The 24,627-nt window shown below is 39.4% G+C and overlaps 1 protein-coding gene across 10 annotated transcripts in view; it reads left to right on the top strand.

Moving 5' to 3' along the window:
- tacc2 (transforming, acidic coiled-coil containing protein 2) overlaps positions 1 to 24,627 on the top strand; it is a 93,351-nt gene that overhangs the window by 23,986 nt on the left and 44,738 nt on the right. For 4 of the 10 annotated variants that reach the window (XM_062058442.1, XM_062058441.1, XM_062058444.1 and 1 more), the window contains 4 exons: positions 720 to 958; positions 1,520 to 1,627; positions 11,807 to 12,265; positions 17,147 to 17,311. In XM_062058442.1, coding sequence (XP_061914426.1) covers positions 720 to 958; positions 1,520 to 1,627; positions 11,807 to 12,265; positions 17,147 to 17,311 — 971 coding nt within the window. Of the gene's footprint in view, positions 1 to 719; positions 959 to 1,519; positions 1,628 to 4,801; positions 9,995 to 11,806; positions 12,266 to 17,146; positions 17,312 to 24,627 lie in introns of those variants that run through there. The other 6 variants (XM_062058439.1, XM_062058436.1, XM_062058440.1 and 3 more) reach the window with 4 other exon arrangements.

The raw sequence follows: 24,627 nt of genomic DNA, 5'->3' as shown, positions 1-24,627 counted from the left end.
ACTATCAAACATATATATAAAAAAAATAAATAAATACTCAAATATCTGCTTGACCTAAGTATGAATCTGTAATAATAATGTTGCTCAAGTTAATATTGTAATGTTACGTTTGCAGGAACTATGATTATAATCTGTAATAATAATTAAGAATATCAATATTGTTTCTTAATAATGTAACAAATATACTTTCATACATTACAACATGTTTTTTAACAGGAAAAACAAACATTTATCTGCTCAGTCGCCAGAATTTTGCCTTTAAAAAAAATACATGGTACCGTTTTTTCCATTTACAGTAATACACCACAATAACCATAGATTTTACAGTAAAAAAACTTGCCGCTCATTCGCCATAATTTTACCGTAAAGAAACTGAATTTACAAGAATATACTGCTAAAAAAAACCCACTGTAAAATGTACGAAAAAATTGTGGCGACTGAGCTGTCAGTTTATAGATTAGTTGTTTTTTTTACAGCGTATGTAAAAGATATGTATAATGATCAAATGCATAAGCAATTTTGTTATAATATCATGAAGTGAATCCCTCCACATTTATATTTATATTTTGAATTAAAAAAAAAAACCCTGACATGACACAAGCCTGTAAGGATCCTTACTTTACACACTATCTTGCGGTGTACTGCCGGTTAGTTTTATTTATGGTACCTTTTTAGTGTGTCGCTCTTGCTCACTATCGGTGTGTTTGTGTGTCCTGCAGGCCGAAGCTTACGATGAAAAATTAACCCAAAACGGCGCCGAAGTGCTGCTGACTGCGTCGTCCAGCAGCCAGCAAAGTTTGCCGCCACAAGCCGATGTCCCAGTCATCACCGGTGTGGAGGAGAGCAGAGTTGCTGCGGAAGAAGCCCTTGAAGACAAGGAGGAGCTGGAATTTCCTCATGACTTGCTGCCCAATCTAGACTTCAGCAGTGAACTCAACATCTGGGAGTCCTCACTAGGGTAAGTGTGAGGTGGAAAACACACACGCAGGTTACAACATTGTGATCACATTTATAAAGGATTTTGTATTACGGAACACACTCAAACTTAAAAATACAAGACCCCTGTGCTCATTTTGAAAATATGTGGTAAAATGACACCACTGTGCACCTAGAGCAAGTGAATTGCGTGATGAATGTCTTTCTCAACGATATAAAAAAAATGGATATGCTGCAAATTGTTTACTTTTACAGACATAATGATAAGGTATGAATCCAACAATATGTTTATTATTGTGGTTGTAGTCTGTAGTGTGTCTAATAGTTTGACTCTATTATGCAACTAAATGAGGTGGGTAACTAAATTATTAGAAACATCTGAAAACACTACAACTGCAATGATAACAACACAATTGTTACATTAATACCTCTTTGCTAAGTCTTTTTGATGCAGCTTTTGTGTTGAATCATGTATTACTTAGGATATTATTCATGGGTTTTATGGGGCATAGCTGCAGCAAATCTTTAAATACGTCGTCATGGTAATTAGATTTGTTTGTGTGTGTTGGGACTGTGTCATCAGATTAAAGACTAGCTCAGGACACAGGATATGCGATCACGACAACCCCCTGCTGGCGGGCTTGCAGCATCAAATGGAAGTCAGTCATCCATTAGTAGTCCTAGAGAACAGGTACTGTAGAACTGTGGACTCTTCGAAGCATCTGGCATCAAGCATATCATCCGAGTGCATGGTGTGATGTAAACCTCTAACTTGATTTATGAAGGGTTTCTTTGCTGCGTGGCTGTTTGGGTCCATCAAAGCAGATTTGGAGTTCCTTTTTAATGCTTGGGTGAATTAACGTTACTTTGAGTGTTCTGCATTTTGCCAAGTTGGGTTGTACTTTTTGATTTTCTTTTAAACTGAATGAGCTGAGACTGCTTGTCTAATTGTTGTGTCCTCGCTATTGAAAGCTAAATATACAATTTGGTGGATTTAGATTGGTTACTAGGCAAACTTTTGTGGAATAACTTAATTATTTAGTGTATTTCACAGAAACAAAATACAGTTTTGCACAAAAAGCTTGCAAGTTGCAACTTATTATTGCTTCTATTAATGAAAAGATATACTATAGCACTGACATATAGGACAACGTTTGTGCGTGTATGGATTACGTTCCCTTTAATCATAACAGTTGGTACAGCTGCAGTCTGATTTAATCAAATGTGCCTTCACAAAATCTTTAACAAGCTAAATATGCAGACAGATATTTGGAACAGCTCTCAATTGTACTGCATCACACCTGATATTTTGAGCATTTAAACACAATGTTTAGTATAGCTCTCACACAATTTTGCAAGTGCCCAGTAAGTGTATGCTACTAGAGGGGTGTCACTTATCACCAACTTGATAACAGATATTCACTAAAGCAGAGATTCACATAATCTCACAGCATTGTGTTGTCTGACTAAAATAGACTCCGCTGTGGCCTGACTGTCAACTCAAAGGCACATTACATTATTATATTTCTGCATACATCAAGGTAATTGGTTGGTGGCTTTAATAACTTACATATTCTTACACAGTTATTTTTAATTTAATTTAGTATTTCATTGTAATAGAATATTAGTTAGATATCACAGGTGTCAAACTCAAGCCCAGTGGCCAGATCTGGTCCGTCACATCATTTTGTCTTTTCTTACTAAAAGTATTCAACTTTCTATTTTGACAGAAACAAATACATGTACTGCAAGCAATTTCATATATTTTAAACTTGATCTAATATTGCATTTCAAAAATGTTTGTCGTTAAAATGAAAATAAGTTCTTAAATACCGTCTTCACTCATGATTTTAAAGCAAGTTGTCCATCAAATTGTGCACTGTTAAAATGAATTTTACGGTGGAAAACTGGTGGCTCAGTCGCTAAAATTTAATTGTGAATAAACAAAACTGGTATTGTCTTTCCATTTACAGTAATGCACAGTAAATACAACAACCAAAACTATGGTACTGTTTTTCCATTTTCCATTTTTATACTGTAAAAAAAAACAGCATACATTTTACGGTAACATTTTGGCAACTGAGCTGTCAGTTTTTATACTGTATAATCTACATATGTTTAACGTACGCAAAAATATATAACTAGTGAATAATTGTGTAGTAATATTGTGAGGCAATTTATATTTCTATAATATTTACTGTTATAATGAAAATTTGTTTGACACTCCTACTGTACATACGAACTCCTATAGTGTATCATACAGGTTTGCCTATTAGGTCGATCGTGAGCTACCAGTTGATAGCGAAAGGTGTTTCACTTGCTCGCCAGCCAGGCATTAAAAAAAATATACCTAAAAATTTGTGATCATCAGTCTTCACTTTGACGTCGCATTCATCACTTGATTGAAATTTACGGTACCCAAGGATATTGTGAGATGGCGCTAACTGTTGCAAGCTTAGTATGAAAAAAAAAAAAAGAACAGCAGGAACGTGTGGAACATTTTTTTATTTCAACAGACTCTCTGGCGGTACCTGCTGTCAAAAGGGTACACACCAACCGCACAGTTCCTGTCTTCACAATAAAAGTGCCGCTCCATCATGCCTGTGCTAACAAAATAAGGGTCTCAGAAAACTAATCGATTATAAATGGGTTATACTTGTATAGCGCTTTTCTACCTTCAAGGTACTCAAAGCGCTTTGACAGTATTTCCACATTCACCCATACACACACACATTCACACACTGATGACGGGAGCTGCCATGCAAGGCGCTAACCAGCACCCATCAGGAGCAAGGGTGAAGTGTCTTGCCCAAGGACACAACGGACGTGACTAGGATGGTAGAAGGTGGGGATTGAACCCCAGTAACCAGCAACCCTCCGATTGCTGGCACGGCCACTCTACCAACTTCGCCACCGGATCTACTAAGGCAGTTTTACATTTATTTTAGTTTCACTATATAAGGGTTTATCACTTGCAACTTAAAAAAACAGTGCATTTGTAATAAGAAACAGTAAAATAATTCCCACATTTGTTAAATTAATGGAAATTTGCGCTAAACTGGAACATAATTGCCCTAAAACAGAGGGGCTGGTCGGATCTCTTGGTGAGGTGGCTCACTGCAGTCAGCCAAGTTTTCTAACTGCCTGCATTACTTTATTTACAATAAATAAATCGATTATTGACGTTTGCTAATCCATTTTATAATCATCTATGTCCGAATTGAGATGCATCTAAAAATCGATTATTTCCCCCACCTCCAGCCGTGCCCATACTTTTTCATACATTATCATCATTATGTAACATTTAAAAGTGTACTTCACATAAAATGCTGTTCTCTTCAACACAATATTTAGCGTTAGCACATTTCTGCACTCTAATTAACACCAACTGGTTTGATGCAACATCCCTTAATGTTTAATGGCAGAATGCACATACTGTATCGGGTTTGTCATAAACTGGCATTGTGCGTGTACAAGTGTGCGTGTAGTGCTTGAGCATGAGCCTTTTGGTCTACTACAAGCAGTGTTGTGTGGCATCATGGAATGACCAGCTGTTTGTCTGCAAGTTCTGCAGCTTGTAACTATGTCATCCTACCCCTCGTCTCAGGCCTCAAGCCTCTGACCCACTCCTCTCAGATGCCCCACCCTCACCTCAGCCCACTGTCACACCTCAACCAGCTGGTCAACCCTTGACCCCTCCTTTTTGCATGCTACTCGACCAGGAGCTTCAGGAAGCCTTCAAGGAATGTGAGGAACAAATGGTCTCACTCAGTGTTCCTAAAGTCAAAGAGCCCATCAGCTCACAGTCTGAAAAGTCTAACGGAGAGGATAGGAAAACTGGGCAAGTAACTGTTAAAAAGTATGATGAGTCATCATCACAACCACAAGTTGAAGACCAGTCTGGACATAGCAACCTCATAAACAAAAATACACATGGAAACACTGAGACAACAGATAGGCATATGGATACAGTTGTGTTTAGTTTCAGGGACTACATACTTGGGGCTGAGAACCCTGAGACAGAGAGTGAAATAAAAACTGGGAGCCAGGATAAATATCCACAAACTAAAAAAGAAGAAACAATAAAAGAAGAGCAGCGGAAGCAAACAAGTCCAACTATTGATTTTGACACACCAGCAGTGACTGAGAATTCTGTATTTAGTAAGCAGGGACATAATTTAAGTGCTGATTTTAATGTAGTTTCTGAAGAAATTAGCTCAATAGATTGTAATAGACCGGCAATGGAGGAAGACACAGCTGCAAAAGTAGAACGTACAGACTTAAAAATGTGCAACATCAATCCCAGTGAGATTGATCGAAAGACAAACAATTCTATTCAAGAAGTATGTGAGTATAGTGAACCTTATTTTCAAGATAAAGCTGCAGTTGAGGAAATGCGTTTAGAACAACAAGCAGGTTTAAATACTTATGCTGAGGACGACATACAAACATCTTCTGTAAGAAGCGCACAGGGTGAGCCTGTGGACAATAAAAAGGCAAAAAAGAGAGACAAAAAGAAGCACAAGAAAAAGAAAAAAGCAGAGAAGAACAACGAAACTGAAGCGGAGACCAGGACGGCCAGACAAGCTGAAAATGAATTACAGGCCTTCCATCTTATAAATACAGGGAATCTCAGTGCGCATTCAGTGACAGACACAGACACTATGACGTGTGGAGCACAGCCTAATGATGACTTTTGGTGCAAGGAAAAACCAAACACCTCCCAATCATCTTCTCCTAACCAGCAGGACTTAACTTGTTCATCCCTATTTAACCATGTTCCCACACACTTGAATACGTTCGATAACCAAAGTATAACAGATGCTCAATGTGGCAAAAATAACAGCATGCAAAATATACAAAATCTAACACATGTTCAAACTACAGCTGATGTTTCAGATAATGAATTAGATACACAAGCACATGAGAATAATGTTACCACTAAAGCACAGATACACAGACTGGACAGCTCGTTTTCCAGTATCCGAGTTTGTGTGGGAGAGAGTTTCGCTGAGAGGACCATTGAAGATGCTTTAGTGGAGGCAGCTGCGTTGCCACTAACAACACCCACGATGCGAGAAGTGATAAAAAGTGAGGGAGAAACCGTGAGCTATGAATCATTAGAGGGAGTAGCTACTGAGCCCATTGCAACCATCGGAAAAGGAGAGAGAGATCCAGAAGGGAACGGAGAGAGAAAAAGGTTCCTGGATAGTACCTCTCAGCGCTCTGCTGTCTGTGGCTCATTTGGCCTCTCAAACAAAGACACACAGGCTGTGAGTGAAGAAAGCAAAATGCCACACACTTCTGCTGAGAGTTGTGCTAAAGGACGGAGAGAGACGAGCAATGCAGAAGCAGATATCTCTCCAGCGGAAGAGGGCGACAAAGAAAAGGAGACACTCTGGATGGAAAGCAATTTTGATTATTCACCCCATGGGATATTTGCTGGTGCTGATCATCTGAATGATAGTGCTGCAGGCGTGGAGGGAGGAGTGGCAGAGTGCAGTTTATTCAGCCCTCCGGAGGGGGCTGCTAGAGGGGCGTCGGCCGCTGAGACAGAGATGCGTCCTCCCACCGATGTTGCCGAGTCATGTCTGAAGTCACTGTGCAGGGGCGAAACGGTCATTTCTGCCACAGAGAGCCTGTGCACTGAGGAGGAGCTTACTGCAGCATTTTCACTTTTATCACCTCGCAGGGAACAAAGCAATAAAGCAAGCGGAGAAAGCGTCCAACACAATCTGAATACAGAGGAGCCACTTACTTTGGGATTCTCTCGTGAAGAGTCAGCCACCACTGAGACTTCACTTACTTCAGAAAGCAACAATCAACAGGTGCATCCTGAAACAACTGAGAAAGCAAGCAAGACTCAAGAAGAGGCTCAGAACCAAACCAACAGTGTGGTTCAGAGTGAGGGTAAGTCTGCATGTGATAAAAGTGAAGGAAGGAATAGAGTTCGCTTTGCAGACGACGTGAAAGAAGATCAAAGTGCCACTGTAGAGGTGAGAAACATGTCAATGCCAGTACTGGGATGTGCTTCGTTGCCTCCATTGATAGTACATGAAAGTTTGCATCATCCTGTTGCTGAGGCCAGCTACATTTTCCAAGACTACTTCAGCTTAAAGAAGCCAGAAATCTGCACTGAGGCAACATCTACCAAGAATGATGCACCTAATCATAGCTCAGGAGATACACCAAAGCCGGAGAAGACTATTATTGACTTAGATGTAGAAGATAGCACCAAGAATGCTGAAATGCATCCAACAAGTGAAAACAGCTTAAAATCCCCTCAAAGACTAACTGGAAACAATCTTACTAATACAGAACATGGTGGCCTTCATGAAAAAACCATAGTGCTAACAGAACCAGCAAAAAACACAGAGGAGCCCATAGAAGTCGCCAAGAATGAAGTAGAATTTGATGAACCATCTAAGGAGTCCTCTGGACAAAGTAAGACGACAACAGAGCACCTAGAACCAGAGATGTTGATTGGTGACCATCAAGAACCAGACAATTTAACCAAGTCAATTGTTGAGCACCCAAACAAAAATCCTGATCAGGTGTCAACAAAACAGGAGGAGGTGAGGGAAAAGTGTGAGCTTAATATGGACAGCATAGAACCACACAAACTTGATATGCCTGAGGAGATAAAAAGTGACGGGTGTATGGTCGATGAAATAGAATGTTCAAGTTGTGTGCCTGCAGCCAGCAATGTTTCCTGTAAGCCTATAGATTATGTATTTACTGAGTCACCTGACATACAGCTCTCAACCGAGACGGATGGCAATTCAAATGCTGAAACTGGGGTGTTGAGCTGTTCAGTCCCTCCTCAGACAAAGCCCAGGGATCTCAGCTGTCAGCCTCCACCCGAGATTGATAAACTACCCACTCATGCACTATCTAGCATAGATCCAATTGAATCTAGGATAGACCGAAAGTCTGAGGCACCTGTTCAACTAATAAGGGATGAGTCAGAAATATCAGAGGTGGCAGCCCCTGAGCAGTCAATTCCTGTTAGTAAGCAATGTGCCAGTAATCCTCTGTTGATGCTGCAGCCGACCGGCCCAATGTTGAGTCACTTGGAGGTGGTCGATGGATGTGATGTTACGCTTCCTGACTGTGACGATAGCTTGGTCAATAAGACATATACCGGTATGTATTCGGCAAAGGATAAGGAACACAGAGAAAATAATGGTGGAGCAGAAAAAAACGGTTTGACACAGGCGAATAGAAAGGATGCTGTTGAGTTTATCACCTCTTTGACAGCTGATGATAAAATTACAATTTTACAAGAGGAAAAACAACCTCCTGGAGCTGAATGTGTACTGGCAAATGATGTAATGATCCAAGATAAAGTAGACCGCACCCTCATCTCTAACAAGCCTTGTAATACAATTGAACTGTGCGGTATCAAAGAGAAACAGAACATGGCTAACCAAACTTCTGTGTCACTCTGTGAGAAAGATCAGCAGCATGATAATGGAAAGAAAAAAGAAGAGAGCGGCAAACTGCAGACCGGCAATGCGATGACAAAACAGAGTAAAGCGTCAAATAAAGATGCTGAACAGGAAACAGGAAAGTGTGAACTTGGTGATATTTCCAACCAGACTTTAACAGAAGAAAAGGAGCGTAAGGACAACAACGACACATCAATGGGTTCCTTTTCAAACATTGAAATTAGCAATTTGGCTAAAAAAGAGAAGCAACAGGAGCAAAGTTTGGGATCCAAGTATTCAACGGATGGAATGACAGGTAGTGGTGTGGACACATTTGAAGAGGAAGGAAAGGCAAATAGCCAAAGTAAACCGATTCAAGCGCCTGCTTTTGTAATTCCAGAGCTTGTAAAAGGAAACAAAGGGTCTTTTGAGACAACGGAAGGGCAATATTTGTTAAGTGGTGACAACAATACCACTCAGGAAGTGGTAGCTCTGGCAAAAGTTGAGAAGAAGGAAGCACAGGTAATTCTAGGTGTTGACAAGATTGATGATTCTGGAGGCACTACTGGACAAAATAGTTTAGAGCAAACAGAAACACCCTTACAGCAAGAGGTGAGTAATAATAAAAACTCTGGTTTGGGAATACAGGGGGCAGGACCAGATTTAATGCATGACAATGAATTGCTGAATTGTGTGGATAGTGAAGGTCAGCCAGAAAGCAACCAATCAGATTCTTCTGCGGACCTACAGGAAAACCATTTGGCCTTTATAGAAAGCACTCTTTCTGTTGATTCTTTATCAGAGGATTGTGCCATTTTACCTTTAGGTTTTTCTGTTTTGACTAAAGTTGTGACTAATAGTGATGGTATTTATACCGACTCATGTCTAAGTGCCAACCAGGATGACAAGATGCTTGACAAAATATGCAGTGCAGTAGAAAAGCATCACAGTGCTGCTCAGGCTGTGAAAACCCACAAGAGTGAAACTGAAGGGTGTAAAATACCGGATACAGTATGTGAGTCTCTTGAGCCGCAATGCTCCAATAAAAGCTCAGCCACACAAAATGGTCCAGTAGCACAAAAGGCCATAAACGGACCTCATGTAGATGAGACTGCAAGAGGAAACAATGCAGCTTTAGATGAAGAAAATGATGGTTTCCAGGCAGTGGGCAGTAGGGAGATAAAAGTAATAGACAATAAAGCAATCGACAAAGATGAGGTTATGAAAGACAAAGACCCAGGATCAATTGATGTTTCAGAACAGTCTGAAAACATCACCGAAAATGCGTCTTGCCACTCTAATAGCAACATTGCTCTTTTGAAAAATATGGAAAATGACACAATTATCCAGCCACAACCCACCAAAGCCACAGATACACCCAGCCAAGAAGATGTTACATCGGTCTCTCAGGCAGACTTTTCCCATTCTGACAAACTTCATGATCACATCTCCCTGCCAAATCCACCAACTGAGGTGATACAAACCCCAGCCTGCAAGTCTGGGTCTTTACATGTGTCAGAGAACTCTCCTTTTGGACTCACGGCACAAGAACCAGATACAAACTGGATACACGCTCTAAGAGAAGCTGCTTCTGACCCTCAGACTGAACAAGAGAGAACATACATAAGGTAAACACAAGAGCATGAGGGGGCATTTAAATGTGTTCATGTATTTTTACTAAAGAAGCAAAATGACTTTACAAGAGATGTAGCAGCTTGAAAAAAAACTGCTAAACTAACTTCAGTTATGTTTAAAGGAATTATGAATTGAGTTTTAGTTCTGATGGTGAGAGAGTAAACAAAAGTTACAGTATATGCATTTCATGGGTTAACCTTGTGACGATAATATTTTTAATTATCATCTACTCAAGACAATCGTACAGCGAACTGAGAATATAGGCTCACTGCTCACAATATAGTCCAGTACAAGCGTTACATCAAAACCTCTGTTCCTACAAAGATAATATTGCTACCATGTATGTTATTATACGGTATGTTTAGAAATATGAACTGTTATAAACAGCTGTTAACATCCCTGCTAACTACAATTACAATGATACACTTATTGTTAAATAACTATAACAGTTAAAGGGAGACTATGATGAATTGTGTCTTGTGTAATGTTGGATACTCATGGTAAATAATGCTAAGGTGTCAAAGCATGAGGTAATGTATTTTGGTTTGTATGCCTCTGTTTACGGGGTTTTGCAGTCTGGTGGACATACTCATTTAGACATTAAATCAAGCTCTCAGCCAAAGTTTCAGGCCATTAGTAAACACAAAATGGTAAGAAAAATAATAATTTTCATCTAAACGTGTCATGTGCATAATATCACCAATGTGCTACATGCAGTGACATAAATGCGGCAGGAAACTGATTTTTTAAAATGCACTCTCTGAATCAATTGGCGAGTGTGCGGGTATACCTAATGTACCCTAACCAGGTGAATGTATGTAATGTTTACAAAGTTTATTTTTGACCATGTCTGAAAAAGAATAGTGGCGATGACTTCGAGATGTATATTGAAACAAAGAACATTTTCAAAAATAAATTAGGATTGCTTTTGGAGAGGAAAGAGTGTGATTTAATTTGCAATCTGCATGGGAACGTTTCCACAATCAGAACATTTTCCAGACAGACTCAAAACAGGTTATACAAGTGACTGGAGCCAAATTTACACCAACGCATATCCAATACTGGTAAATATTATCTCGTAAACAAGGGTAGTGTTTTTAAATGTAAATTAATATTCATCATAGGTCCCGTTTAATATTAAATGACCATTATTGCAATTGTTAAGCCACACATTTTTTGATATTGAAGATATATTGGTGCAATGTGTACCTAATGAAATGACTACTTTTTGGGTGCATTGAACTTTTCAACAATAAAGAACCACTGGAAAAATACAGATTATACATTATATATTACATAGACAAATGTCTTTAAAACTATTGCCAAGTACTTTAAAGTTGTTAGTGTGGCTTCACTTGTTTGTAGTCCTCCAGTGACACCATGTCGAACCCTTGTTTAGAGTGTTGTTGAAGAGAGCGGCTCACAATGAATATGAATGAGGAGGTAAGCACACTGCTGCACTTTGTGTTGACTGGAGCAGTGCAGCTTGGGGCAGATGTTGAGGCCTACTGGAAGTAATGCAGCCCTTTATATTGAAAAGATGACATCAGCTGCGACATCGCTCCACAACTAGAATGGGGCTTTTTCCCCCCACTCTTTCATGCAACACACACGGTTTGACATTGCGCACCAACACACTCACGCACACTCACTTTTATATATGGCACTTGTTAAAAACACAGAAACAGACTGCTCTACCTTGACAAACACAAACATTTGTTATTTGTCAGTCGTTTCTTTTACATGTGGTGCAAATCGAAACTATTCTCCCAACACTCCCTTCTTCTCTCACATTGTTTCCTCAGACCCCTCCCTTCTCTGGAGTCTCCTCAACAGGAGTTTGTCACTCCGACTGAGGAGGTAGCTGCTCCTCTGGGACCAGAGCTGATCACTCAGGAAAATACAGCCATCAACACGCTACATCCTGACGTAGATCTTGCAGAACCTCATAAACTTCACGAGCAGACACAGGAGCCGAGAGAAATAAAAGAGGAGCCCCCTGAAGAGCATCCAGTGCCAGAAAGTAGCCCAGAAATTGCTGTGCATCAAGCCGAGCCTGAAGAACCAGCAAAAATCAAAGATGAGGTCATACAGCTCTCTGAATCAACAGCGAAGGAGCTATCTGATGAAATTGAGAGGACAACTGAGCATCTAGAATCAGAGAAGACAAACGCTGAGCATCCAGAGGATAAACCTGAAAAAAACCCAACTGCAGAAACCCCAGAAACAGCCCAAGATCCTAGTGAGGTGCTACAGGAAAGTGGGTAAGTGTAAAAACATTCAAACCTACTATAAATGTGTTGAAAACTGAAATATCTCAAACTGACCACAAAACCAACAGCTTTCATTCATAGCAGCAAAAGATGTATACCTGATGTATCATTTGTGGTTGTCAGTGGCAAGAGATCTCAAGTAAGAATAAACAGGGGAGTCCTGCTTCCATTTAAGGCCTTTAGATCCTGAAAGTAGATGGGAAGTCACTTTTTTGTAACCTTTACCTAAGGAACCAGTTATATAAAGGGATATAAGTAAATAACGTAGATGTCCTACAATGTTTTAAGGCCTAATAGTTTTAAAAGTTAAAATCCTGTGGACTTTTTCTGCACAGTGGCACATGTCCTGCATTTGAAGACAGATAACCAAGATAATTCAGAAATATATTTATCTGCTGCTTGTTTAATTTAGGATTGTTTAATGAAACCCAAATAATGTGACGATGCATCACCATCCCAACAGTTGCATTTTTTGTTTCAATGACTCTGGCTTCTCTGATAACAGCAGCCGCGTGACATGCCAGAGTAGCACTTGTTGCCTATCAGTCACACAGCACATGTGTCCTGTCCCTGCTGCTGCCAGGGACATAAATATTGGGTCTGGGCAGACATTGTAAGTTACTGTTGGTATGATCAATAGATAAGGCATCACCTGTATTAATATATTTGACTTCAAGGTTTATGTAAATGAAACAATAGGGCACATAGTGTTATTTAAAAAAAACATTTTTTTTTGCATTTAAGATAATTTTTTGCAGACACAATGAGTGTTACCTCAAATTAAGAGTGCCCCAACTTAAGTGTGTTTTGACATATAAGGTGTCTCTCGGCTAATTGTTATACTTTAAGTTGCAAACAAAAATGTGTCTTGAAAGGATCCCCGCCATTCGTTAGTGTAGCAAATGTCACTGTGAACCCTGTAAGATCTGCACTAAACATCTGGTCTTACTCGTGAGCACTAGAGATCGACATCCATTTGTTTTTCTATCATGGAAAGGAAGAAAGTGAGTTTGAAGGACAGTGCTGAGAAGAAACAATGGATGATATTCATTAAATTAAAGAAAGAAATCATCAATATGACAGAGCGTATAGTCGACATGGTGAAGCACTTTGAGCGTATCACCGCTAGTCTGCACCATACTGAAGCAGAATGACCAGATAACACCAGCCAAGGATGTTAAAATAATATCTTAAAGACGAACGTAAATCCATGAAAATGTGGAGAGGCTGCTGCAAACAGAGAAACATCTGAAAGGAGAAATCGAAAAAGTACACTCTCCAAAGTAAATGCTGTACATTATTTTTAAACTACTACTCTAGTTGTTAGTAGTACATTTTTACACAATATTTCTAATATAAAAGTTAGTTAGTTAGTTTTTCTTATAGTGTATGTTAAAAATGTGTTGTTTTGGGGCGGCAATCACCAATTGATTTCAATTAATTTAAATGGGAGAAGTTGATTTGAGATACAAGTGTTTGGAGTTAACAGATGCATCACAGAATTAAGCTCATAACTCGAGGTACTACTGTAACATGAATCATTAGGAATACATCGTAAAGTTTTACAAATAATGTAGAAAGCAAGAATGATTAATAGAACTGCCTTGATTCTTAAAATCACGTTTTGTTGGCCACTTGCTGCTAGGCAGAATTTAAAGGGCCAATGAACACAAAAAAGTCAGATTGTTTTTCTTTGAATGACAACCTGATAGTCGTTTCCTTGCGTCTTAGGCATAGATAAAGGGAGCAATAATAAGATAAACATGTTGCCTTTTTGTTAGCATTGTTATTAGTATTAGCAACTTCTTTTTGACAGTTGGCAACAGATTGACACATTACTGCCACCTGCAGGACCTAAGTTGAACGAGAAGTGCCCACATGTACTGTACAGTGTTAGGGTCCCCAACATTGCCTGCAAAAGCCCAAAAGGCAAAACAAAATGTGCTTTTGTATTTTCATAGCCATTCAATCAACACAGCCACCTTGTCATATTTTACCACAAAGTTGTGGAAATGGCTAATAATTTACCAGTGACACAACACATTGCTATTCTTTGGTTGAAAAAATAGCAAATGTGTGATCTGTTAAAGTCCATATTCAAACGTTTGTGCCTCATGATTTTGAAAACATTTCTATCCATGCATCTATTCTACAAAACACAATTTTTGTTAAAGTACATATCTCAGAGTTAAAACAAGGTGAAAAGCATAATTTCACTCCTGAATCTCTACTCTGTATTAAATATTTCATATTCAAAATTGACCCCTACAGTCCTAATTCACAGAGCCTGTGAGTGTTTACCCCGCCCTTAACAGGCATGTATTTCCAAGCCTGTACAGCTTCAGTGGCTCCTCTGGTACTCCCAAAGTAATTTGCACGGAGCAGACAGTTGAACAAAAGCCAGAGTTGAGACAAACAGCACGGGCTGTGTGCTGAGCGTGCATGACTGACTCCTGTTGTGAAAAAAGTGACGGGGGAAGACTTAGACACACTTTGCGGCGAGCCTCTGGTGTTTCGGATTTCCAGCGAGAATTCTTCAGAAGCGTTTCCTTCGCTTAGATAACCCTAAAGTTTGGACAACCTCATGGCGGAAATTTGGGTGAGTTAGTTTGAGAGTTGTGTGCGTGTGTGTGTGTATATACTGTGTCCATGTCTAAGTACGTCCAGGTGGACATAGCAGATGGTAACCATTGCACTTTGCTGACCTCACCAGATGGTAGGAGTAGAGGGGACACAAGGTGATAAAGACTGGCAATGACACACACGTACAACATTCTTTATTCTCCTCACCTGTTTTAAATGCCAAAATCTCTCATGTTGCTGCCTTTTCAAAAAAATCCAATTGACGCGGCTTCCTTCGAGCATCCTGCCACTAACTTTGGTGGTTTATGGCACAGACGATAGTGTTTTTATGTAAGATTAGTCTCATCCATGTGTGAGGAGTGAGAAGGAAGTATTTCTAGAAACCACACGGAACTGTAAATAGACTGGTTGTCATGGCAATCGTGGATGCATATGCTTCAGATGGCACAAGTGAAGTGGATAATCTCATGGCAGTGATGTATTCCACCCGACAAAAACCACAAGGCTTTAGATCCTCTTTGAATTACAGCATTGATAATACGGTGTGTTTTTGAATTATCCTTGACAAAGCGACTTTAAAAAGATGTTGCTTTTTTTTGAGCCACTTTCCAGAAACCAACTGTGCCAAAGAGGTCTGACAGTCTCCAGAAGAGTCCTAAAAAAGTTCAATTGTATGTTTAAAGTGTGTCACTGAAAAGAAGCACATCGTTTCTCTCTTTTTGTCACGCTGATTAGAAGTAGCCAGTTGCTATAAATATTATTTACACTGAAAGAAATCACAGACACTGCCCCAGTCTATTTTGCTACACCTGCATTGTTTTTGTCTGACTTTGGAGCCACCAGTGTATTGGATGACACTTTGTTATGACTTTCATTCTATTTCCAGAATGCATTTGGTCAGTTGGCCAGATATGACACACAGCATATGGCTTTGATAAAAAAGGGTCTCATGAGAAGCACGTGGCCAAATTGAAATTAAGATATGTATATAATTGTAGGAGTAGTTGTAGAAATAGTTACCAAGCAATATTGTTTTGATGACTCTTAGTTTGCAGGATTATGCAAAAACATTGGAGAATTGTCCCTGTTTTCAAATGTGGATAACAGTGCGGTAGAGGAAATTGTTTGTCTTTACCTTGTTTACTCGTCCCAGGATGAAAACAGTAGAGTGTTACAAGTTCTTTAGGCATCAAATCCAATCCAACTTTATTTGTAGACCACTTTAAGAATAACCAAAGTGGGCCAAAGTGCTGTATAAAATAATGAGTATAGAGACATAATAAAAGTAAATAAAAGCAACAAAAACCCACCAAAAAGTATTGCCTTTGGTGAGATACATCTGAAAAACACCTAAAATAAAATTGGGACATAGGTAAAAAGAATAGCCAGAAGAAACCAAAATAAAAACTGATAAAATGAAATTAATAAAATACAAAGCTAAAACCAAATAAAAATACTATAATTTTTTATACACTTTAAATTATTTTCATCGAAATCATCTACATCACAATAGAAGCAAGAGTCAAAAATATTATGCCCATTTTTGGTAGACTACAAATATTAAAAAACAAAAACAATATTGTATTATCTACTGTATTTATTTTTTAGATATTTTTTTGTATGCACTTAATATTACTTTATTATTAATGTCTGTCTCTTTTTTAGTTTGAACACAAATAAAAAAATATTTAATAAATACGGCATATCAAAAATAAAGAATTAGCTCATGTGATCAATCACAAAAAAATCAAATCTTAAGTAGAGGTTTTACTAAATAGTCTGTCTTAGCTGATGCTCCATTACTCAAAACATGCTTTAGTTTTGCAAGCTCCTCGAATATTTTTAGAGCTGAGCAGGAGACATATCCCAAGTGGTTAACAGCTGCATGGGCGTCCATCTCATTGCCTGTCAGATTAGCGGGCACCCCTCTTGATAAGATGAAACTGGACCAGGGCCAAATCCACTCCCCCAGGTGGCCAATGACGAATAAGTCTTGACACCCTCAAGCAGGCTGGCTGTTCTAAGCATTTAAACTTGACATGGAAACATGGACTATGAACGTGTAGGGAGACTTTCAACTGCATGCGGTTCTAATCCAAAACCACGCTTGAGATGGTGGGAGCAATCTTGTTAGTCATCAGGTCAATATTAGGTTCACGCAACGTCACACAACTGCATTCGGATTAGTTGCTTTCACATGTAGAGGAGATGTCTATTGATGTTCTGTGCCCCCCTCACCTTGCAGCCCCCCCTTACTAAACACACTGCTTTCTCCCTGACTTCACCTAGACATCACCCCCAGCCTGTTCCTCTTCCTGACCTCTCCACTCTTACTTCTGCAACCCCCGAGAAGACACCGCCTGCATCTCCGCGCCTTCCTCTTTCTGCTCACTCTATTGCCCAGAGTGAGGATCCCTGCCCACCCTCTGCACCTCCTTGCCGCCTTCTTCTAAGGTATGAGTTCTTCCTGAAACTGTCCCTTGCTTCATTCCCATTGCTTTTCTCATTATGATATACACAGCATTTGTTTGTGTTGTGCTATGTGAGCTATAGACTATAGTCATGCCTCTTCTCTCAAATAGTTACTAGTGTTAGTAGTCCTTTTAGCTTGCTTGATGAAAATTGCAGATACTCTTACTCAATTCCATTACAGGACAAATTAAGCCATTGAATGGACATCTGGCACACTAATCTACTTTACAAGTGTTGAGCAGCCCTTTGTTGTGTTTTGTGGATTTATTTACTTGGTTGCAATATTTAATCATTTGGACTACGCTATCGTCACTCTCCACAATTTGGTGCTCTTAACCGCTATCATCACTTTTTCTTATTTTTATGTGCAACCCAAGGCGGGTTATGTTATGTGATTACTGTGATCTTTTTTTCTTGGTGTGCAATTCGGATTTTAGTGTTTTTTTATTTGTATCTTTTATCTATACATATTAGTGTGCAATATGTAGTATTTATTAAAATGTTTTAACTTCCGTTACTGTATGTAAAAACCTGCACTGCATCAATGTGATTTCCTCATTGTAAGATAAGTAAATAAATAAAGTCTATCCTATCCTATAACTCAGTGGTCCCCAACCACCGGGCCGCGGCCCGGTACCGGTCCGCAGACAGATTTGTACCGGGCCGCACAAGAAATAAAAAATAAATTAAAATTTTTTTTTTTATTAAATCAACATAAAAAACACAATATATACATTGTACATCAATATAGATCAATAAAGTCTGCAGGGATACAGTCCGTAAGCACACCTGATTGTATTTCTTTAGGAAAATAAAAAATAAATAAAAAATACATATATCCCCCCCACCCGGTCCGTGGGACAAATTTTCAAGCGTTGACCGGTCCGCAGCTACAAAAAGGTTGGGGACCACTGCTATAACTAAACCAGAGGTGTCCAAAGTTTGGCTTGGGGGTTATTGCGGCCCCCAGCTAATTTTTTATTGGTCCATGACACCATCTGCAGACAAAATAAACACGAAAAAAACCCCAACAAAAAAAAGAAGAAAAAAAAAAAGAAAAATTAAACAAGACCAATTTCCCCCAGAAATGGGACCTGAAAACTCAAATGGGCATTGACTTTGTGAACTACATTTTTTTCTATGGCAGGGGTGTCAAACGTATGGCCAGCGGGCTGGCTCAGGCCCGCGAACAGGTTTTATCCAGCCCGCGGGATGAGTTTGCTAAGTATAATAATGAGCCAAAATGTTTTGAATGAAAGAAACTGCTGTTCTAAATGGATCCACTAGATGTCGCAATAGCAATTCTTTGTATCTTTGTAGATTATGCTACATATGTAAAAAAATAAACCACAGCGCACCAGTCGAGGAAAATGAGCAAACTACGTAAATAACATCCTGTAATTTCATTTTGATATTTTTTTATCTTCATAGATTGAAAATTAACACAAATGATTTGACTGATGAACATTATCACATATTTTATTCATAAAGTATAAATAATGACAAATAAAGATAGAATACTATTAATCGTAACATGTAAGTGTAAAAAAACCCAACAACAACATGAATTTTTAAACAAGAAAACAATCTGAAGTTGTCTTTATTTTTAAGTTATTGTGCCGTGATTTTACGAGTCCAGCCCACTTGGGAGTAGATTCTTCTCCATGTGGCCCCAATCTCAAATGAGTTCGACACCCCTGTTCTATGGTGTTTCATGAACATTTGTAGACATTTCTTGTAAGCAGTGGTGGGCCGTCAGGGTCAGCAAGGCCTGCTGGCTTAACATAAATCATGATCATAAATTGATAAATGTTAATTTTATTTACTTTCCCTGAGTATACAAAAGTTTTCATATTATTCTTTCCGTGTCCTATTAGGCTCCAGTGTTGCTCAGAAATCAGCTAGTTTATTGTCAGGGCTGTATCAATCTGCCTAGGCCTTCTGAATCATCAATGCGGTGGTTTGTGTAGGGTTATGGTGGTGAATTTGTGTCTTTATTATGAAAGCTTTTTTCGACACGGAATTTATGTGAAATAATTTTTGGCGTTTGAACTTTGTGAACTACATTTTTTTTTCATCAAATTATGCTGATAATGTAATTGGGAAAAAAAATCAATCAGTGTATGAAAATTCATTGTATAACAATTCAGTGTGTAAAAAAATCATTGTCAAAAAATTCAGTGTATGAAAATTCAATGTAAAAACATTCAGTGTTTAAAAATTCAATGTATAAAGAATTCAGTACATAGTACACACATCAATAGGGACTGGATGTCGGCTGTAACGGCTGACCTCCTAATTTTAACTACACAGTAGACACTCTGGGGGCCTTATACGCATGTTGGGGTTGAGGTTGGGGTTCGGGAGTACGGCGCGCCCCTCATTGCCTCCTCGGCCGGCACGGGCTGCGGAGACTGCTGTCTGGTGGCCTGCCATTCCCGGGCGGAGACCTCGCTGAGTGTGCGGGGCTTTTATTTATTTATTATTTTTTATTTTATTTTGTTTTTATTCATTTATTTATTTATTTTTTGTGTGGTGTCACGTGGGTTTCGCTTCCTGTTGGGCGGGGTCCGTGCCTGTGTGGTCCGGCCTTGCGCTGTGGGGTATGTGTTGGTGACTTGATGCGGTCGCAGCGCTGCCCTCTTGTCTGGTGTGGGTGCTGTGTCTCGGTTGTTTGGGTGGTGGTGTGTTTGTGCGGGTTTGCGAGTTAGTACGTGTCATGATATGCAGTTAAACTGACTGTGATACACAATGTCACCAGCATTGATTGATTGATTGAAACTTTTATTAGTAGATTGCACAGTACAGTACATATTCCGTACAATTGACCACTAAATGGTAACACCCGAATAAGTTTTTTTTTTGTTTAAGTCGGGGTCCACGTTAATCAATTCATGGTAATGGTGCTGGATATATAGTTGTTTGGATGCATTCATGGAGGGAGGAATACATGTTTGAGCATAAGGTCATTGTTCACAAGACCAAGATTGGTCATTAATAGATTAACCAAACACTACGGTAACTATAGGAAGTGCTGCTTCATGCAGACAAAGGACGAGTCGGTGGGCGGGGCAGCGACAAGCCTGAGACATTGATGTAATATCACTGTTCTGCAGAACAGTGATTATTACAAAACCTAAAAAGTGAAGTTGGCACGTTATGTAAATTGTAAATTAAAACTGAATACAATGATTTTCAAATCCTTTTCAACCTATATTCAAATGAATACATTGCAAAGACAAGATACTTAACGTTCAAACTGGTAAAATGTGTTATTTTTTGCAAATATTAGCTCATTCTGAATTTGATGCCTGCAACATGATTAAAAAAAGCTGGCACAAGTGGCAAAAAAGACTGAGAAAGTTGAGGAATGCATATCAAACACTTATTTGGAACATCCCACAGGTGGACAGGCTAATTGGGAACGAGTGGATGTCATGATTGGGTATAAAAGCAGCTTCCATGAAATGAGCAGTCATTCACAAACAAGAATGGGGCGAGGGTCAACACTTTGTGAAAACATGCGTGAGCAAATTGTCGAACAGTTTAAGAACAACATTTCTCAACGAGCTATTGCAAGGAATTTAGGGATTTCACCATCTACGGTCCGTAATATCATCAAAAGGTTCAGAGAATCTAGAGAAACCACTGCACGTAAGCTGCAAAGCTCGTGACCTTCGATCCCTCAGGCGGTACTGCATGAAAAACCGACATCAGTGTGTAAAGGATATAACCACATGGGCTCAGCAACATTTCAGAAAACCACTGTCAGTAACTATAGTTTGTCGCTACATCTGTAAATGCAAATCAAAACTCTACTATGCAAAGCGAAAGCCATTTATCAACAACACCCAAAAACGCCGCCGGCTTCGCTGGGCTCAAGCTCATCTAAGATGGACTGATACAAAGTGTTCTGAGGTCTGACGAGTCCACATTTCAAATTGTTTTTGGAAACATTGGACGTCGTGTCCTCCGGACCAAAGAGGTAAAGAACCATCCGGACTGTTATAGGCGCAAAGTTCAAAAGCCAGCATCTGTGATGGTCCATCCATCCATTTTCTACCGCTTGTCCCTTTTTGATGTCGCGGGGGGTGCTGGAACCTATCTCAGCTGTGATGGTATGGGGGTGTATTAGTGCCCAAGGCATGGGTAACTTACACGTCTGTGAAGGAACCAATAATACTGAAAGGTACATACAGGTTTTGGAGCAACATATGTTGCCATCCAAGCAACGTCTTTTTTATGGACGCCCCTGCTTATTTCAGGAAGACAAGGCCAAGCTACATTCTGCACGTGTTACAACAGCGTGGCTTCGTAGTAAAAGAGTGCGGGTACTAGACTGGCCTGCCTGTAGTCCAGACCTGTCTCCCATTGAAAATGTGTGACGCATTATGAAGCCTAAAATACCACAACAGAGACCCCGGACTGTTGAACAAATTAAGCTGTACACCAAGAAAGAATGGGCAAAAATTCCACCTGAAAAGCTTAAAAAATTGGGTCTCCTCAGTTCCCAAACGTTTACTGAGTGTTGTTAAAAGGAAAGGCCATGTAACACAGTGGTAAATAATGCCCCTGTGCTAAGTTTTTTGCAATGTGTTGCTGCCATTAAATTCTAAGTTAATGATTATTTGCAATAAAAAAAATAGTTTCTCAGTTCGAACATTAAATATCTTGTCTTTGCAGTGTATTCAATTGAATATAAGTTGAAAATGATATGAAAATCATTGTATTATGGTTTTATTTAAGATTTACACAACGTGCCAACTTCACTGGTTTTGTGTTTTGTAATAATCAACAGTGATATTCCATCGATGTCTCAGACTTGTCGCTGCCCCGCCCACTGCCTTGTACTTTGTCTGTATGAAGCAGCGCTTCCTATGGTTACCATAGTGTTTGGTTAATCTATTAATGACCAAACTTTGTCTTGTGAACAAGGAGCTTATGCTCAAACATTTATTCCTCCCTCCATGTATGCATCCAAACATCTATATATCCAGCACCATCTGCTGGTCACATTGTGTATCACAGTCAGTTTAACTGCATATCATGACTTAACTCAAAATCGTATGTCACTCGAAAGTGCAGATTTTAACCATTAATGAACTGCTTTTTTCAATTGTTTAGCAAGACCCTTTTAACGTGACTTCAAACTTGACACCTCATTGGCTGGTTCTGAGATAGGATTGATTGCTTTAGCCAGAAGTGACTCTTGCTTTTTGAAGCAGCAAATTTTTCGACACTGGATTTTTATATATTGATTTTTTTACCCTGAATTTTTATACACTGAATTTCTGTAAAAAAATTGTGTAAAAAAATAAATAAAAAAAGCTTTCGTAATAAAGACACTAATTAACCTCCATTGGTGTAGGTTAACAGAGAACATTAAGATGATAGACGGTTGCGATAGCCAATCAGATTACGAGTTGTTGACAGGAGACCTCCCTAGATTGCCACACATTGACCTGTTGAACAAGACATTGTCTGCTGTGATTGGTTACTCACTTGTGACTCATAATTGAATGTCCAATCACAAGCTGTGAGTTGTGAAAGCAGGAAGTGCAAATCAACAGAGCTACCGTAATTTCCGGACTATAAGCCGCACCTGACTATAAGCCGCACCAGCTAAATTTAGGGGAAAATACAGATTGCTCCATATGTAAGCCGCACCCGACTATAAGCCGCAGGGTTTTGATGTGTAATTACCGTAGTATATAGAGGTTCCTGCTACCACGGAGGGGATTGTCGGGACAGAGATGACTGTTTGGGAACGCAAAGCGTCCCATTTATTAACAATAAATCTTTCAATCATTCAATCAAACTTTCACATCTTTGACATGGCGAACAGCATTCGTGCAGAGTACAAATAATACAACGGTGAAAAGTAATACAAAGTGCTCGCCTGTACGTTATCAAAATAACCAGCCTACCGGTATATGAAAAGTCAGTCTTTAATCATTGTGTCATCGTCTTCCTCCTGCGTACTAAAACCACCGAAATCCTCTTCGTCGGTGTCGGAGAAGAACAGGCCGTAAATAAGCCGCACCCTTGTATAAGCCGCAGGGACCAGAACGAGGGGAAAAAGTAGCGGCTTATAGTCCGGAAATTACGGTATATGGGATCCACACTTGGCGAGCAGAGAAATCTAAAATCTGCTCTATTCTTTCACCCAAGGTGGCCGAAGGAGAGCAAACGGTTGATTAGGTTGCAGATAGACTTGCAAGGTCATTTTCAAGAGAAGCTAGATTTTGTGAGACAATGTCAGCTGAGCTTGCCAACCTGTCCCAGCCGGTGAGAGGGTTTGTCCGCCACCTTCGAACCAATCAAACAACTATGAGTGGTACCCCTGGTTAATGGCTTCTGATGAGTGCTGCAAATTGTGAGTTTAAATATTTAATGTGTCTATTTTTCATGTTTTAATGTTTTTGAAATTATTTTTTATTTTGACAGTACCATGTCAGTACGGATGTGTTTTAATTGCTGATGTGGGTTTATTGATTTTTTAATGTGTTGGAAAATATCCCATATGTACACTATCGAGGTGATTCAATGCCCAGTTGTGCGCAAGTGTCTTACTCTATAATGTTTCTCCAGCTGTGGTCATGTGGTGACATAAATTATGGTATTATGAGATTTATTTATTATAGTCGGACTAAGTAGGACATCACTGAAGGCCTAGGTGTGAAATGCACAGCCCGCAATTGCTTGCAAGATATGTCAAGATTTTGAGTGTGCTAAAGCCGTTGTAATAATGATACTAATATTATTAATAATAATAATAATAATAAGAATGTATTAAACTACACTGTGTTGTTTTTTGATACGTTTCGATGTATGTATGGACCGCCCGGATGTCGAGACGGCAGGCAAGTGCAGAAAGGAAACGCAGGTAACACAAAAACAAAAATGTGCAGCTGGGAAGTGCACAAATGGAAAACAGTCGTATGACGCGTAAAGCAAGCAAAGGTACAACGTTGAGGTACAAAGCACACTGATCCAGTCCTGAAAAGCATCCTGATTGGCAGCCTGGCACAGGTGACGGAGCCAGCACTCAAACCAGAGGAGTGGTAGCAAATGGAGGCAAACTATACAAAATACAAGTAATTGTCATGTGGGATCATGATATGCAGCATGTTTATGTTCAAACACATACCAATTGTTTTTTTATTGTGTTTAAAGCCAGCAAGGCCGTGTTGTTGAACTTTGAAAATGATAGCGCAAAACTGTGACGTCATCAGAAGAGTACAAGTTTCCGTTTGAGCTGTGTACACGTATACGCTGAGCGGAGAGTTTTGGAACTC

This window comes from Entelurus aequoreus, linkage group LG09 (assembly GCF_033978785.1).
Source record: "Entelurus aequoreus isolate RoL-2023_Sb linkage group LG09, RoL_Eaeq_v1.1, whole genome shotgun sequence".
Lineage (NCBI taxonomy): Eukaryota > Metazoa > Chordata > Actinopteri > Syngnathiformes > Syngnathidae > Entelurus > Entelurus aequoreus.
The sequence above is the reverse complement of the archived record's forward strand: the minus strand, read 5'-3'. Positions and strand labels throughout refer to the sequence as shown.